This window comes from Lissotriton helveticus, chromosome 7 (assembly GCF_964261635.1).
Source record: "Lissotriton helveticus chromosome 7, aLisHel1.1, whole genome shotgun sequence".
In the NCBI taxonomy this organism is placed as follows: Eukaryota; Metazoa; Chordata; class Amphibia; order Caudata; family Salamandridae; genus Lissotriton; species Lissotriton helveticus.
The window spans coordinates 181,235,879-181,253,296 of record NC_136068.1 but is presented as its reverse complement, the minus strand read 5'-3'; the positions used below and the strand labels follow the sequence as shown (position 1 = coordinate 181,253,296).

General features: G+C 48.0%; 1 protein-coding gene across 1 annotated transcript in view; it reads right to left on the bottom strand.

Annotated features, from left to right (window-relative positions):
- DNTTIP1 (deoxynucleotidyltransferase terminal interacting protein 1) overlaps positions 1 to 7,156 on the bottom strand; it is a 56,757-nt gene extending 49,601 nt beyond the window's left edge. Inside the window, exon 1 of the mRNA XM_078651892.1 lies at positions 6,945 to 7,156. Within this exon, the coding sequence (XP_078508018.1) occupies positions 6,945 to 7,031 (87 nt within the window). The 5' untranslated portion in view covers positions 7,032 to 7,156. The remainder of the gene's footprint in view (positions 1 to 6,944) is intronic.
- Between the last annotated feature and the right edge of the window lie 10,262 nt (positions 7,157 to 17,418).

Genomic DNA, 17,418 nt, shown 5'->3' with positions numbered 1-17,418 from the left:
TTGTGCCGACAAAGCTATTAAAAGTTCGGCCAGCCTTTCATTAGGGACCAGCCCCGGCCCGCTCCAAGCGGGCTTGGAACTCAACGAAACCACATCGACGCAAGTATCAACCACGCGATCAGATCGCTCCGACAGCACCCATACGGGCCTGACTCACAGAGTTTCTAAGCCTCCAACGAAAACCTCACTGTCAAGGCGGGAAAGGAAAAAACTTAAAAAACAATCTAAAAAACAACGCTTATTGAAAAGAAGATCGGGGCTCGAAGGGTTAGCGGCACTCAGTCTACCAGTTAATAAATCAAGGGGTCTCCCCTACTTCCCCATTTTCAAACCACCTGTAAACCCCAAAATAAAAAACATCGAGAAAAGTAAGTCCCCCGCTGGCTCAATGGTCATCAGCGAACAGCCCGGGTCACCAACCCTGGGCAGTTCCGGGATCACAAGAGCCTCAGAAGCACACACCTCACCACAGTAAATGTATTACTGCCAAACAAATCTACAGGAATAAGTACCAAAGACCACAGCGCTGGGAACCAGAATAACCCTGTACAGATCACTGAAGCAATTATGGAAAACCGGAATAGTTCACCTCAACCCCAGGGAATGGCAGAAATCATGAACACGGATCTTCACAGCCCAATAGTGGGCATTGCCACAGACCGCAGTGCCCCCTATCAATTAGAAGACCTAACTAAAGCCTGTTGGGACTTCCATCCACAGCCGCAGAGTTACTCTTTGCCTCAAGTGTCACAAGTTTCGAGAATGACAAGTCAATCGGGGGGGGGGGTCTATTTACCCACCTGAAGCACGCTTCCAACTCCTGATGGCGACAGCTCCTTTACCTGGAACAGCCAGGAGTCAGGATCACCAGAGCCCGGAAAAGAGAGCAGAACTAGTATTTTATCCACACTACAAGCATGATACTCTTAACAGACGCAATCTCCTCCGCCTATTCAACTGCATTCCAGCACTGGCCGGGATCACCTCCTCAAACCTTACATCAGTCAAGTTCTCCACAATACCAGGGAGAGGGGGCTCAGAGGCCACCATTACAATGTGGTCCCAGGAATCCATTAGGAATGCAATTTTTAAGGAAGCCAACCAATTTGAAAACTGGGGCATTGAAATGTGGGTTCCCACCCAACAAAAATACCCCCACGTCCTTCTCCCACAGGCCCCTGCGAAACAGCTCACCAGCGTACTGAAGGGGTCCCGGGGCGCAACCCATGCCTGGCTTCCAGAAGCATCGAAAGCTGACAATCTCCTAAACATTGCATGCTATAAAAATCAACGTATGATAAGCTGCAAATTTAACTGCCCTGTCCCCCATGTCAACGACATGCGCTACGGAGACTTAGTCCCAGAGTCGTCAATCAACTTTGCCCAGCAACAGCGATCCTCCTAACAAGAACACCAACTGGCCTAATTCCAAACTAACTATCACATCTTGGAACACGAGCGGGCTAAAGTCAACCCTTGCTTCAAAATCAGCCCTTGAATTCCTGAACAAAAGCGACATAATTTGTTTTCAGGAGACCTGGTCTCTATCCCCATCGCCTCTGCTTGGCTATCATGAACTTTTTCAATCGGCCGCTAAGGTCAATTCTCACGGAAGACCCTCAGGGGGCCTCTCCATTTTCATCAGTCACAGGTGCAAGTTAACGGCCACACCTGTCACTCAGAACCTGACGGCAGGGCAGGCGGTTCTGATTACCGGTCTGTCTTTTTCAGGCAGGGCACGCTCTATCCTCCTAATTAACATTTATCATAATACAGCAAAAACCGCAAATTCAACTGCAACGGATCTGATGATAAAACAACTGGAAGACCTTTTAGCGGAATTTGCATCCACGGAGGTACTGCTACTAGGAGACTTCAACATCAAAGACCTCGCATCCAACGGCCTCTTAGCAAGGAAAAATAAAGAGCAAGAAGCGATGATCACTTTTTTAACAACCCATAACTTCCGCTCGGCTCAGCAAATCTCGCTGGAACTGCACCCGGACGCTCATTTCTTGCCAACATTCAGGAGAATCTCAACCATTGATTACATCTTTCTTTCCCCGCTTCTGGGTAATCGTCTGGCCAGGATGGAAATTCCCTATCGTTTGGAGAGTGACCATAACCCCATAGTGGCCACACTGGACCTGCAAGTGGCCCTCGAAACGACAGATGTGGGGCATTCAACGCAAGCTGAATTGCACACTATGGTTAGAAGAATCAAATGGGACTCACGGGGATCCGCCAAGGTGGGAACCTGGCTCAAGGGCGAAACGCGTAACTTCAGACATAGTGCCCCGACAGAATCACACCACCGGTGGGATAACTCTATTGCGAAGCTACAGGATCTCCTGGCAGGGCCCGTAGTCCACCATAGAACGTTCGGGCCACATCCAAAGCAAACCCATGACCCATTGTTAGCCTCCCAAAGAAAGACCCTCAGGAAGGCCGTCCGCCAGCACAAACTGATTGGAACCGTGCACGCCGCCAAAAAGGTGGCATTGCTGCGGACGACCTACAAGAAATCCCCATGGGAGACCACGAGACTCAAAGAACAGTCTCAGTGGGTAAATATTTTCGACCTTCTCAAGAGCAAAAGGCAGCCCCAGTTTTGGAATTATATGAACAAACTCCGCTCCACCAACAAGATGAGAGGAAATGCAGTCTGTGAAAAATCCTGGGCCCTGCATGTGTCCGATCTTTATCGCAGTGACCCTGGCGACCCCGCGGTGATAGAACTAAGAGATCGTGCTGCTTCCATTCAAATAGAAACTTTCGAACTGACCACTGCAGCCGAGGTCACCAAGTATCTGCGAGCCATGAAAAAAGACGGAGCTCCAGGGCCCAATGGTCTCCCAGCCGGGTTATTTAAATGCGCCCCAGAAGAGTGGGCGGACCTTCTGACTCCCCTATTTAACAACGTTTTCGCGACAGGCCAGCTCCCAGACTCTTGGTTAGGTCCGACTCTAAGCCCCATATTCAAGAAAGGTGACCCTGCGTCACCGGTAAACTACCGCCTCATTGCCCTATTAGACCTGGAGGCAAAGGTATACGCTCAATGTCTTCTTCGGTTGCTTGAAAAATGGGTCGAAGAAAATAACATAATACCATACTACCAAACTGGGTTCCGGGCATCGGCCTCCACAATAGACAACATCATTACTCTAGCCGCTCTGAGTCAATCGCTGAGTCAAAAAGCAGCACAAAAAAACATCTTCCATTATATTGCTGCTTTATAGACTACAGCGCGGCTTTTGATAAGGTGTCCCGGAACATCTTGTGGAGGAAGCTGAACAAATGGAGGATTCCGCATGACCTACTAGGTGCACTAATTTCCCTGCATAAGAACACGTGGGTGCGAATTAAAACCAGCCCAAAGACACTTTCTTCAAGAACTGCCGTCGAAGATGGGCTAAAGCAAGGCTGTGTTCTTGCCCCGCTGTTGTTCAATCTCTACACAGCCGACCTCGGTACATTCTTGGAGAATAGTAATCTTCTCCCGCCAAAACTGGGACCCGCTAAAAAGCATCTTCACCTATTACAATATGCAGACGATATTGTAATAATGGACCAAGCAAAATCGGGTCTCCAACGGGCATTAAGTATGCTTCATACATATAACTCCGCCAATGCCCTGAAAATCAACCAGGCAAAGACGAAGGTACTGTTATTTGGCAGATGTAAGAACAAGAAAAGGCTGGCATGGAACATCGGGCCCGCCAGGATTAACACAACAGTAAAATACAATTACTTGGGAGTCTGGTTCAACGAGACGTCCAGGCCTACAGCTCACCTATCCGCTTTGCAAAAGAGAGCAGGCACAATCACATACTCCCTGACCCGGCTGAACCAAACTCTGAGCAGCCCCTCTGCAGAAGCCATCCTGAAGGTGGCTAAAGCTACTCTACTTCCTGCATTAACTTACGGACACCAGGCCTTTCCTGGAGCATGCTCCTCCAGTCTTCAGCTCGCCCAAATCTCCACCTACAAAAAACTTTTCCATCTGCCAAGTTTTATTCAGCGGGCAAGACTACGATTGGAGCTGGGCCTACAAAGGCAATCTCTTCACTGCAAGGCCGACATTCTGAAATATTTTATTAGGACCCTAAAAGCAGGTGATAACACTCTTAAATTCCAGCTAAAAGGAATCCTGCCTAGCCCTGGCAATCCCTGGAATACCCAGATTATAAAGGCCATAAGAGTGTTAGAGATTGACGAGTCATCTCTTCCCTCAGTAACTATCCCATACTCGGCCTGGAAAAGCACCATCAATGAGCAAGTCAAACTTATTTCTCAGTTCATGGATCTGCAGGCTCTAAAGACATCAACCATTCTGCTCCCCTTGAACTCTTCGTATCTTCTTGGGCGTCCACAAGCATACTGCCAGGAAAACTTAAGCAAAGTGGCTCGGAAGAACATAATGTTTATGCGACTTCTAGGCCTGCGCTCGACGGCCTTCAACAAATGGGCCCCAACAAGCGAGGGCTGTGTAAATACCACTCAGAATCATGGCTGCATCTCCTGTGCTGCTGCCCGGCACTAGCAGCCCCCAGAAGGTCCCTTTTGAAACCCTTGTTCTTAAAATGGGGCGCCAGGACGTGCTGGGAGGCCTCGGCCTTGTGTTTTACATCTACTGACATTCAAGTCCTTGCTAGGTTTGGAAAATTTGTGAGACTTTTGGACAATCTTCTATTACCTCCCTTGGTTGCCATGCTTCCTCCCCCTCCCCCTCAAAGATTCATTACAGACTTTTTCCGTCCTTTGGCCCAGTACTCTCTGTCTTAACTATTTTATCCGGCCAAACATAGCAAAACGCTCACATAGGCAACTATAATGCTGCTCCTCAATAAGCATATTGGTCTCTAAGCCTTGAAAATTGTTCTTTAGCCTTGTTTTTATTTGATAAATGTGCTAAAAGTTAAATTTTATACTCGTGCTAAAGTAGACTTCGTATAGCAATGGTTTTAAGTAACTGTGCTAAATTAATAAAAACTTGAAACTTGAAACTACTTGTGATTAGTTTATAATGCTTTCGCAGGGTGGTCACATGTGTGCATCACAAGGGTGCATATTAAGAGCTCCCTGTCCGCAAGGATCATCACTCAGCCCCACCCTCTTCAACGTCTACATGAGACCTCTCGCCACCATCGCACGCCAACACAACCTCAACATCATCTCCTACGCCGACGACACCCAGCTGATCCTCTCCCTCACCAGAGACCCCGACACCGCCAGAACCAGCCTCCACGAAGGGATGAAAGACGTCGCCGAGTGGATGAAGAACAGCCGCCTGAAACTGAGACAAGACGGAAGTCCTCATCCTGGGACCATCACCCTCCGCCTGGGACGACTCCTGGTGGCCCCCTGCCCTGGGCACCGCCCCCAAGCCAACAGACCACGCGCGCAACCTGGGATTCATCCTGGACTCCTCCCTCTCGATGACCAGACAAGTCAACGCTGTCTCCTCTTCATGCTTCCACACCCTCCGCAAGATCTTCCGATGGATCCCGATCGAAACCAGGAAGACCGTCACCCAGGCCCTCGTCACCAGCCGACTGGACTACGGAAACACCCTCTACGCCGGAACCACAGCCAAGCTACAGAGAAGACTCCAACGCATCCAGAACGCCTCCGCCCGACTCATCCTGGACATCCCCCGACGCAGCCACATCTCTGGCCACCTGAGGGACCTGCACTGGCTCCCCGTCAACAAGAGGATCACGTTCAGGCTCCTCACCCACGCACACAAGTCTCTCCACGACCTGGGCCCCAAGCACCTCAACGACCGCCTGACCTTCCACATGGCCACCCGCCAGCTACGGTCTGCAAGCCTCGCCCTCGCCGCCGTACCACGCATCCGAAGAGCCACCGCCGGAGGCAGATCCTTCTCCTACCTGGCGGCCAAGACATGGAACTCCCTCCCCATCCACCTTCGGCTGACCCAGGACCACCTCACCTTCAGGAGACAACTCAAGACCTGGCTGTTCGAGCAGTAGCGGACCCCTTCCCCAAGCGCCTTGAGACCCTTCCGGGTGAGTAGCGCGCTATACAAGTGTCATGAATGATTGATTGATTGATTGATCTATGCAGAAGGCAATTAGCCAAAGATCAGATCAAACCACCGTGGGGCCTGATACACTGGTTTATTAGGTTTTGAGAGGGACTGCCTACTCCTAGACAGAAATTCATAAAACTGGTGACTGTCGCCCTTTTTTCAGTATCCTCCAGCAAACCTCCTGAGGCGGTCCAGAACAGTTGGTCGGTTAAAACACATGAAGCCTTTAAAAGTTGTAGTGTTGGTCTCCCAACTTTCCGACATTCTTCTAACTTTATAAGTTACTTTCTCCTTGATCTGCTTTTTGTCATCTTACTTCTCTCTTCTATTTGCATCATCTGCTTTACCTTTTACTCTCCAGAAACCCTTCAATTTTCGCTTGCTTTCCAAGCTACAATGAGCCCACTTGCCTGACTTTGCCCTGCTATTTCTCTTTTCGTCTTTCCCTTACTTATTTTCGTCTTCTTTTAATCTCCCCTCACTTCCCTCCTCTCAAACCTTCACTTACCTTCTTCCTCTCAAAACTTGCCAGTAGTTTCTTCATTCAGATTCACCCTCCTCACTTCTGCCCACTTTTCAATCACTTTCTCGTTCTGCACCCTTTACTTGTTTGGTATCTTTCATTCAACCCATCCTTTCATCCCCGCGAAGCTTCTCTTTTCACCCCTCCCTATCCTTGACTCTCGTACACCATTCTTGTCTACACAAAGTTACACCCCATCGGCTGCTCTCTCTCCTCTCGTTCCTTTCTCACTCCCTGGTCCATCTTCCTCCCATGCTGTCATCCCCCCTCACACCTCTCAACACACCTGAACTGTTTCTCACTCTGTACTCACGTTTATCTTCTCCATTCACACACCAGCCTCACCACCGGCTGCGGTTCACTCACCGCAGGCTGCCCCTGCCCGTTCTCCTCAGCCCCTGCCTCCTCGTCACGGCAATCATGTTCATGCTCTTCGTCCCTGGTGGCTCCCATGCCGCCACTGTATGAAATTTCAACCCGGGCTCGTAAGAGAACTATTGAACTACAATTCAGTCTGCAAAGGCATCCTTGGAAAGACAGGTGTGACGTCTTTACAGTGCGACGCAGCTCTGAGCCCACATGAAGATGGAAGAGGGACTAGCCCTGTCTACGGGCCAGAGAACTTCTCCTCAGAATTAAGCCGGGCTAATGTAGTTAACAGTATTAGCCAGCAGAGAGCGCCATGCTCCTAGTCAGAAGAGTTATCAGAATCTTCTTTGTCAATTACAATCCCCAACAGCTGGAGAAAGTGACAGAGGGGACAGTACTAAACAAGCACTGGCAATGCCATCTGTCTGGCTTGGAATGTTGTATGGTAATATGAAGCAATGAGCATTACAAGTAGATAGCATGGGACTGCATATGTAATTATGTTGAATCAAAGAACTGTAAACTAGGATCGGGGCAGGGTAAAAGACCAGGTTATAGTTGCACTGTTGAGTCAGACCTAAAACTCCAAGTAGCTTAATTATTGCCTTCCTCCTATCTGTGCTGCTGCCAGAGAAAAACAAGAAAGAAAAGTTATCTATGATACTTTAGTAGCATTACAATGTCATTTGCAGGCCCTTAAAGTTCAAGTTCGGCAGCTGGATAAATAAAATTAGCAGAGCTGTCCAGAGGGCAGCACTTTTTTGTGGAAACAGACAACTTCTGACCAATGAAAACATGTTGGGTGGAGCTAAAGCCCCTCTCCCGTTGATACTCACGTAATTGCCAGACCATAAAAACCAGCAGCCAAAGGCTACACCCACTGGGAAAATGCCTGGTGGAATACAAATGCGCAGTCAGGGCATGGTGCAGTCAGGAGGGAAAGTCTTTGTTTTCTGATGTTGCCAATCAAGGAAGGAGCCATAAAATTCAAATATCACCCACTTGAACCATAACTCTGTTCATATTGAGCATAGTTGCCAAGTTTCCCAAGTCCATTCATGATGTTCTACTTTAATCCAACTTTCCATTTTTGAATTCTGGGCCTTGTCGTCCTGTTCTATAATAGAATAACAAAGACTATAAGTTCCATAATTCACAGAACTGGATTTGGACAACACAACATGCATGTATCTTGGAGACTTGGAAGTGCTGACCAAGCACATGAGGCACACAAACCCTACCCTCCTTAGGAGCGTAACCTCCACCCTTTAATCATCCATCCATTCATATATACATCAATCCTTTCACACATCCACCTATTGCCATTCTACTCATTTATGCTATAACCTATACACCCTTGTGCTCTTTCAACCATACCCTCACCATTCCATCTATTCATCTTTTTGTCCTTGAATCATACCTTCCAATTTTTCTTCCTTATTTCCTTTTACCATGCCTTCCTTTCATACTTCATTTTCCTTCCATTCTTTCTTTCCTCATTATTTACCCATCTTTTTTCTTTCATCATTGCCTTTTCTTCCATACCTTTCTTTCATGCTTACTTTTTCTATTTGTCATTATGTGGTTTCCTCTATTTTTGTGATGTCATCCCTTTTCTTTCCCTCTTTCCACAATTGGGCATGTCTGCCAACCTCCCACACTCCTCTATCATTTATTGCATATGATATCAGTATTATTTATTAGTACTTTGTCACCAGATCTGCAGACACAGGAAGCCCATAAACAATTAATTATTGTTTAGTGATACCCGTTTCACCTGCCCATTGCAACCAGTGGAAGCCCTCACTTAAGCTCCTTAAGTGGAGGGTTCCCTACCCCCCTGTAGCCAGTACTGGAAATGCACACAATGTACTCAGATAACCCACAAGCTGAGCTAGAGGGTGATTGCAGGAAGTGGGGTGGAGTCATGATGGGAAGAATTGGCTGGAAATGTCACACATGATATTGGAGCACTTTGCGGGTATATTTTTAAATTTTACTGAATGGTCTAGTGTATTTTCAAAAGCTGTGCTTGTTTCACATGCAAAACAAAGCTGTGTGAGACATGCTAATTGTTTTGTTTTGTTTTGTTGTGCAGTGAGTGCATGGTAAGCTTTATACCATGTTTCACTAATGCATAGCACAAGTGAAGCATAGATCACAGTAGTGGATCAGGGGAACCAACAATTTTTTATTATAACTTTTCAACATGTGAAACAGCAGCCACACTGCTCTACAGCATAACTTTAACACATTGGCATAGCCAATAGCTCTAGCTAAACTCTTAAAAGGTCCCAAAGGGGAAACCCATTGGCTATGCTAATGCTTCCTTTCCCTCTGCACTCACCTTAATTTTTAGGTCTCGTCTACGCAGCGCGCATACTCTGCATAGGAAAGAGACCTTTAGCCATTGGCATAGCTTTGGGGGCAAAAACGTGCACGGGTTGCATTGCTTGGAATGGCAACGCGTGCACGTCTGGCGATTCCCTTGTGGGAGCTCGCGGCGCCATATGGTGGCGCCATACGGTCACAATCATCGCACCTTGCTGCATGCTCCCACAGAGGAATCGCGCAGGCCCCCTCCCCCTGCTGCTGCGCACTTGTTTTCTTTTCCTTGTTCCCCTCTTTCTTTCTTTGCTTCTTTTTTCCCCTCTGAACTGCCAAAACGTTTTTTAATGTATGCCTTCAGCCGTACCTCCTTGTAATGAACATGACAGCCGAAAGGCTGAATTTTAAATAAGAAAACTGAATCTGATTAGGGCGAAAGGGCGTTTTCTGCAAACTTCTGCCCAAAACTTAAAGATGACTTTGGGCATCCCTGCTGTGACCTCCTGGCGGGTGATTCATGTTTTACTCTGTTTAATGTCCATCATTCGGTGCATTAGGGTGTTGATTATGAAGCGAGCCCCTTCACAGCTCATTGTAGTGACTGCAAAGCCATTTAATGATCAGAGAGCTGACCTTCTGAATCAACGTCGCGCCCTGTCTAAGTCTTTGTGTCTGCCTTACGCTCCCTCAGCCTGCGGATCTTCACACCCCCAACCTAAGCATCCGCTCCTCTCTCCTGGGCACGGGGCTGCCATTGTCTGTTTGATCTTGGGCACAATTGTGAGAGTCACTGCTCTATAGGCAAGGACTTTTCTAGCTGTGGAAGTCACGTCGCAGCAGTGGCGGAGCAAGGATGCTCCGGGCCCCCTTGTTAGACGGTAGTATAAGGGATCACTGTTTGGGGTGCAGTGGGACCCTCCCACTCCTGGACCCCTGTCCCTCTTCCGCTGCCGCATAAATGCTGCCTATGCCCCGGAGTACCAGTGCTGCTCTGTCACCGCATCAAATGCCTGCTTGCCAGCCCTTCCTCGTTGAAGAAGATTCTCTTTCTGTTGTGCACCCTGTGTCTACTCCAACGCCCCCCAAAAATGCCATAACTCCCTGCACGGGGGTAGGGGATTAATGGGCCTCCCAGGTGTTCCCTTTAATACACCTGAGAGGGAATTCTCAAATGTTTGCCATTGTGCCAGAACCTTTTAGGCAGGCCCTCGCTCTTAACAAGAGCTTCATTTAACTAAAGCTTGTTTGATCAACAGGCTAAAGCCCCGATGTGATAGCTGGCACACACTGAAAACAAAGACAAGAATGGAGAATTTAGACTTCCTCGACAGAAGCTCGCGCGCTGCTCAGGTTTTATTCATTTTGATTTTGCCTGTTGTGTAGTGTGCGCCAAAGGGACCCCCCCGCTCTGCTGAACCCTGTCAAGCTGCTGTAAAAAAAGGTGTCGCTTCAATAATATGGACATTTCCGGGGTTAAATGAAGTCGCGGTTGCTGGAAAAATTTATCCAATGTACAACCGTCTTGGTAGGGCAATGCCTCATGAGACTGCACAATGGGCGTGAGCTGCTTCCGTGAATGTGCGAGCTTGCTAGTCACGCTCGCGCATTCACGGAAGCAGCTCACAGCCACTGTGCAGTTGCGACTTCATTTAACCCCGGAAATGTCCGCCCGCAAGCTTGAAGTGTGATTACGATACCAGGAAACAAACGTGTTCTTGCCTTAAATGTCCAATCAACGTGTTTATTTCACCAAGGCAGAATTACAATTCAGGCATGTGATATCAACAGACCTGATGATGATCCCAATATATGTTGAAAGGGATCGAAACGCCGTCGACCACTTGTATAGTTTCACACAGTCAACCAATGTGTCCTACCAGTGTGTTAACTATCAGGGATAGCTTGTTTATGTATTACCATTGACCTAAGCTCCTGTCCACTTGATGCCTGAAGAACTTCATGTTTGCTCTAAACAAATCTTTTCTTTTGTGTGATTTTCTTGTAAATCAGATGCAGGATTGTGTCCCACTGTATTGTTTGTTTGTTCTTTTGATCATTTATTACACTTACCTCACCAATTAAATTTGTGTCCGGCTGTACACCGACAAATATAGGACTCATTGAAGGCTATATTTTATCTGTATATTCCTATACCTTTCTCTAAGGACCAAAGTGGCTGTGCTTCACAGCCTCCATCACCCTTGAGGACGGTGGGTGTAGAGGTGCCACAGTTTGCAGCTTATGAATCTATGGGGGGGTTTTGCATAACAAGTGTCGTGGTCGCGGGGCACTGCTGGCTTACATTCTTGTAAGGTGCTTGTATGTGATGTGGCACATTGACAACCAGGTGGCGCTACACTTATTTTTCCTAGGCCACAGCAACTTTTGCAGGAGCTCCTTAGTGCTTCTTGGAGCAGATGCGGTGCCGCCAATGGTGGGAGGTGTGGGTCGCAGAGAGCGGACACGGGGTCTTGCGTGCCAAGGGGCTACCTTGAACTTCTCCCCCGTTAGGGGGATGGTGGTAGCTTATGCAGGTGGTACTATGCGTGGCGAGGTGTAGGAGGGCCTCTGGTACCTCCTCTCACGGGGAGAGGGTCACCCTCTTCCAGGAGCGACGTTATTACTTCTCCAGACAGGCAGCTGCATCCATGCTTACGGAGCCATATCTCCCCCTTCTTCACTGCATTGGAGGCGCAAGGCGGCACGCATGGGGGTCAGACCCTTGTCACCATTGTAGAGTTGTAGGCCCTAGGTCCACATGCTGCTTGATAAATCACACAGACACAGCTGTAAGGTACTTGTATCTGGCCCAGGTCCCATGCACCCGGACCCTTTTATTAGCAGGGTCACCTGACCGGTGATGCCTGTGATGGGTGGGTGTTAGTGTGGGTGTTATGCAAGGTGAAACACTAGAACGTGTACAGCCGCACACTACACATGTGAAACTTTCTGAACTTTGGTTGCTTATCAAGATTTATCAATTTTCTTTGAACAATTGCCAATGTACACAGCTTAATACCTCAGAAATTGCTGACTGAAAATTCACTCAGGAAAAAAAGTCACAGAATGAAGCACAGCACTTTATGCTTCCCAAATAGGGTGAACCTTTCTGCGTTTTTTTATTTGTTTGCATTAATAGTCACCTGTGGCAATATACAAGTCATTTCAACCATGCCAAGTGCCACACATCTCGCGTTAAGACAACACATTTCCTGTAATTCTCCCGAATTATGGAAACGTCTGAGATAGTCGCACAAAATAACTGTGTTCTGAAGTGTGATGAAACCGTGTAGTTCCAGTTTCTCATTTTGCTCGGACACGTAAAAACTGAGCTCATTTTGTTCAAAGGGCACAAGATGGCGTTAGTATACAATGAGAGGTATAGGAATCTCAATATATTATGAGGTGGAAATATCCTGCTACCACAGAAATTCAAGCCAAACAAACTTCAGAGATTTGAAGAGCAAAACAAAAAAACACACACCAACCTATTAATGTAAAAAAGCGCCCCCTGCTTCAACTATTGTATCAAACATATGTGGATGTCCAGCCGCAAAAGAAGCTTCTAAATGCACACCAAAGACTGGGTCAGTCTAAACTGTAGTAAAAGAGGGACCTAATTGGGGAACAATACAGGGAGAAGATCCCCGTTGGGGCCCGCTCGCATCCTGTAGTAGGCCTCGGGCCCCACATGGCAGAGAGCCTGGACGGACTCTGTCAATTAATCATGATCTCATGATGCCATTGATTTGATTGGTTGCCAGTCAGGTAGGCGCAGGCTGGATAAGTTAGGGAATATCTGTTTAATTTATTGATACTCTGCCACTCCTAGCAACTGGTGTTTGATCTAGGCTGTGGGCTGCACCACTACTAAATGTGGGTTACATTATACTGTTTGCGAGAGACGTTTAATTTCACTCATAATTGCACTGAAATTATGTAAATGCCACACATAAGCAATCTAAAACCTTGGTGTTAGACCTGCCAGCCCTAGGGTGGTCTTCCATATTTTTTTTGCCTTGGCCTCATTTTTCCCACCTACTTTTTGTTGGCCTTAGGTCTCTGGGCACCTTCCCATTGTTTCCCAATGTTAAGGTGCACATGCTCTCTTCCCCTAAGATGGCTGCCACTGACCCTTGCTACTGCAGCGTGGTCTTTGTAGACGCGCTCTAGTAGCCAGGAGCTGCTGGAACCCTTAAACAATGTTGCGATACCAGCCTGTCAGCCTGCCCATAGCTAGAATGAGGGAAGCTCCTGGAACCTTCTAGAACAGGGGAGGTGGCACCAACTGCCACTGCCAACTTCCAACTGTCGCTATATAAGGAAAGGGAGGGACACTTTCCAGTCAGTTGGGGCATCACTGACCTGGGGGACCCAAGCAGGAGATTTAGGCGGTAGGGCCTAGTCAGGGACCTATGCCACTGGGAGTGACAGGGCTTAGGTGCTGCCTTCCAAGTAGAGTGAGGAACCCTGGACTAGCCCACTGATCTGGCCCGGCGGGAGGGGAACCCAGGGACCATCTGAAGTGACCTGCTGTCAAGCCTTCAACTCACCCCCCCCCTCAAGGAATCAAGAAGCCACTTCACCCAAAGGGCGCCAGAACCAACAGGCACCAAGAAGAAGCTCACTTGCGCTAACCAGGACTACTGGGGGATCAATCAGGTACTGGACTGTGCTGCCCCTGCGCACCCCCTGCCTTCACCTGGGCCTGCGCTGTCCTGTCTGCCTCCCGCTCTGACTGAACTGTCTGAATCTCTGTCCTGCCTTGTTTAACTGCTGGAGAAGCGCTCTTCCATAACGCTGTAGCCCAGACCTGTCCCATTGCTCCTCAAGCGCTCTCCTGTGGGCCCCTTAAGGAGCGCTGTGAGCCTACAGACTGTTGCTGCCTGAAGCGCTATTGCTGGGGTTCCCCCCAAGCGCTACTACTGCCAAGCACCACCCTCCTCAGGCCTGTGGTGCCTCGAGGCGCTATTCTCATCGAGCACCCGCCTGCCTGTCACACGTGAGCCTGCCACGCTTTCAGCGCTGTGCCTGCGGTGCGGGACAAGTACTGGGCCCCCGGAGCGCTGCTGCGATCCCGCAGCGCTCCTTGAAGTACTCACCACAATTTCCCTCGCGGAGCCCTGTCATCTGCCCCGGCGGCCCCCCTACACCAGGAGAGGGCCGCTACCGTCTTGCCGCGGGCCGTGCTCGGCCCCCCAGAACGTTGAGGTGAGGCTCTGTCCTCCGGTGCACCAGGGCCCCAGCACCGCCGCCGCCCAGCCCGAGTGTGAGGAAGTCGCCGGAATTCCTGTCAGGTCGCACTAGGCCTGACAGGGCCTGAAGCCACCTGAAGCCTTCCTCCCGCCGTCACGTGACGGAGGACGCGACGTCATCGGCCACGCCCCCCACAACGAGTGCCATGCGATTGGAGGAGAGGCTGCCTCGCCCGCAGGCCGCGCTGCCATTGGCGGCCGCGGGCGCGCCTCCCCTCCGCCTGCTGCAATTGGTCCTCGGGCCCGGGGGAAGGCTGAGAGAAGCCCGGACCAGTTCTGCTGCTGCCTGCTTCAGCGCTGTGCCCCGACTGGTCCTGAGGCCCGGGACCGGTCCCCCCCAGCAGCTCAGGGACCGTCTGAACATCGGTGCCCCACCTGCCAGCAAGAGCCCATCGCAAGGGGCCGGAGGAGGCCCGAAGACTGAGGTAATCCCCCGGGTGGGTGGGCGAAAGGCCTGTGACCGCCCCACCTCCGGGGAAGACTGTGTTTGGGGCTCCGTTGGCCCCCCCTGTTAACCGATAAGGGCCCGAGTGCAAAGAACATGGGCAAAGGCCTTTAGTGACAATCTGGGCCATAATAGTTAACCCCTTGCTAGAGGGAATGATACTAGCTGACGTGCCCTGCCCAGTTGAAGGGTTCAGTTCTGTTTCCCACAATGAATAAACTGGCCTAATGCTCTGGTTGCCTATCTAATGAAATGTTTTATATCTAATGAAATGTTCTACATCTAATGAAATGTTCTACATCTAATGAAATGTTTCACATCTAATGAAATGGTTTACATTTAATGAAATGTTTTATCCACATTTAATGCACTGCTTATTCCTGCGTGAGAAAATGCTTTATTCCTGCATAAGAAGTTCTATTCCTGCCTAGTGAGTAGTTACCTGATCTTTAATGGCATACCCAGACCTGCATCAGGAAATGTTTGGTTGTACCCTAGTGAAATCAGTAATGCAGAGTAATGAAATGCCTACAGTTATCTAATATTTAATATTTATTCATTTTAGTATTTATTACTGAGTGATGAAGCCCATGTGTTTTTAAGAGAAGCTAATGAGTTATACTCCTGTGAATCGTTACTTACCCTGATGCTAATCTTACATAAATAACTTATTGATTTGAATCTAGCATTCTGGTGTGGTCTCTGCCATTGCGTGCGCATTTATTGTCTCAGTGGATGCGTGTGCTGTATAGTCACTTAACACATGAGCTTTCGGGTGCCTACCTGCTCGTGCCAGGCTACCCCCGGGGAACTGGTGACCCCAGTTCCTACACTTGGCAACTATGTTATTTGTAAAAGAAACAGATTTTGAGATTTCTTACACCAAGGGGGGAATTTACGAACAAGTCACCCAGTGCAGTACAGCAAGTCACCTTGCTGCTTGACAGGAAATGGAGCAATAATGTGGCATATTTGAGGCAATACAGTGGATTCCTGCCTTTTCTCCTGCACTAGCATCCTTGTGGCAGCCCAGAGCCAATGCAGGTGCAAGGTATGCTTGCATTGCATGCAGGACTGTTTTTGTGTCCTTCCTGCACAAAAACAATCCTAAGAGGCATATTCCTCTTTCTATGTGAGAGGCATATTCCTCTTTCTGTGTGTGCTGCAGAATAGAAAGAGGAAGTAATGAGGAGAAATACAAATAGTTTTCCTCACTACGCCTCACCTGGGAAGGCGCATCTTTTTAGTGCATTCCCAGGTCTACCAGTTGTGCTAAATTTGGGAATGTGTCAAAAACCATGGCAGTTGCGTGGGAACACCTTTGCAATGCCCATGGAATGCCTTCAAAGGGTAGAGTAGGGCAATGCAGCAAATTGCGTTGTATTGCTGCATACATGGAGCTAATATGTCCTTGCTCCACACATGAACTTTCTCTAAAATAACCACATTCCATTTCATTTGCTAATTACGTAAGGGCTTGGAGAATTTGTCAAATTTGTTTCTGGGTATTTCTGCCTTCTTGACCACTGCACACAGCCCAACAGTCTAATCATGATGTTTAGTACCCATTTTGGTATTGATGTTGTTTTCCCTTCATTGTCAATGGACTCTCTGTCATTTCCTCTATTTAGCCAGTTAGGAGTGAGTATGGAACCAGTCTGTTTGCAGATAAGCAATGCAAACCGAAAGACACCAATCATAGAATTAGGTGTGGTGTGGTATGATCATAATAATTCTTGTACCATTTTCTCAATGGATTTCTTGGAGGTGATGGCCAGTTGGATGCAACTCTTAATCATTTTGTTTACTTATTCAACAAGACCATTGACTGTGGGATAATATAGAGATGTTTTAAAGTGATATATAGATACATTTTCTAAGAATGTTTTAATCTCTTCAGATGTAAACTTCACTTCATTGTTTTTAATGATTGTTCTAGAAATGCCTTCTGTTTAAAACGCATCCATTAAGAAATCTATTAAGGTAGTTGTGGAAGTTTGAGAAACCATTTTGGTACTGATTTAATGGGAGGGATAATCTACCAGTAAAACATATATTTTTTAATCACACCAGAAAAATTATTGGGACCAATAATATCCGAATCTAGTTTACCTCATGGTTTAGATGGAACTTGCACCGGAGACATCAGGGCATTATGGGATTTCTAGATCTCATCACTCACTCCACACACATAGCATTCCCTGACTTTGTTTATAAGCATCTTGTCTATGTTGGGGAACCAGTATTTGCCCCTCACCTTACTTCTAATTTCCTCCCAAGTATTCCTCATGGATGAGATCTATGATACGCTCCCTCATACTCACTTATGGCACAATTTTGTTGGATCGCATTATCATATTTGCTTTAATGGTGAGTTCAACCCTCAAATTCCAGTAGGGCTGGCGCCATTTGATAATTCCTTATAGTCACCTGGCCATCCATT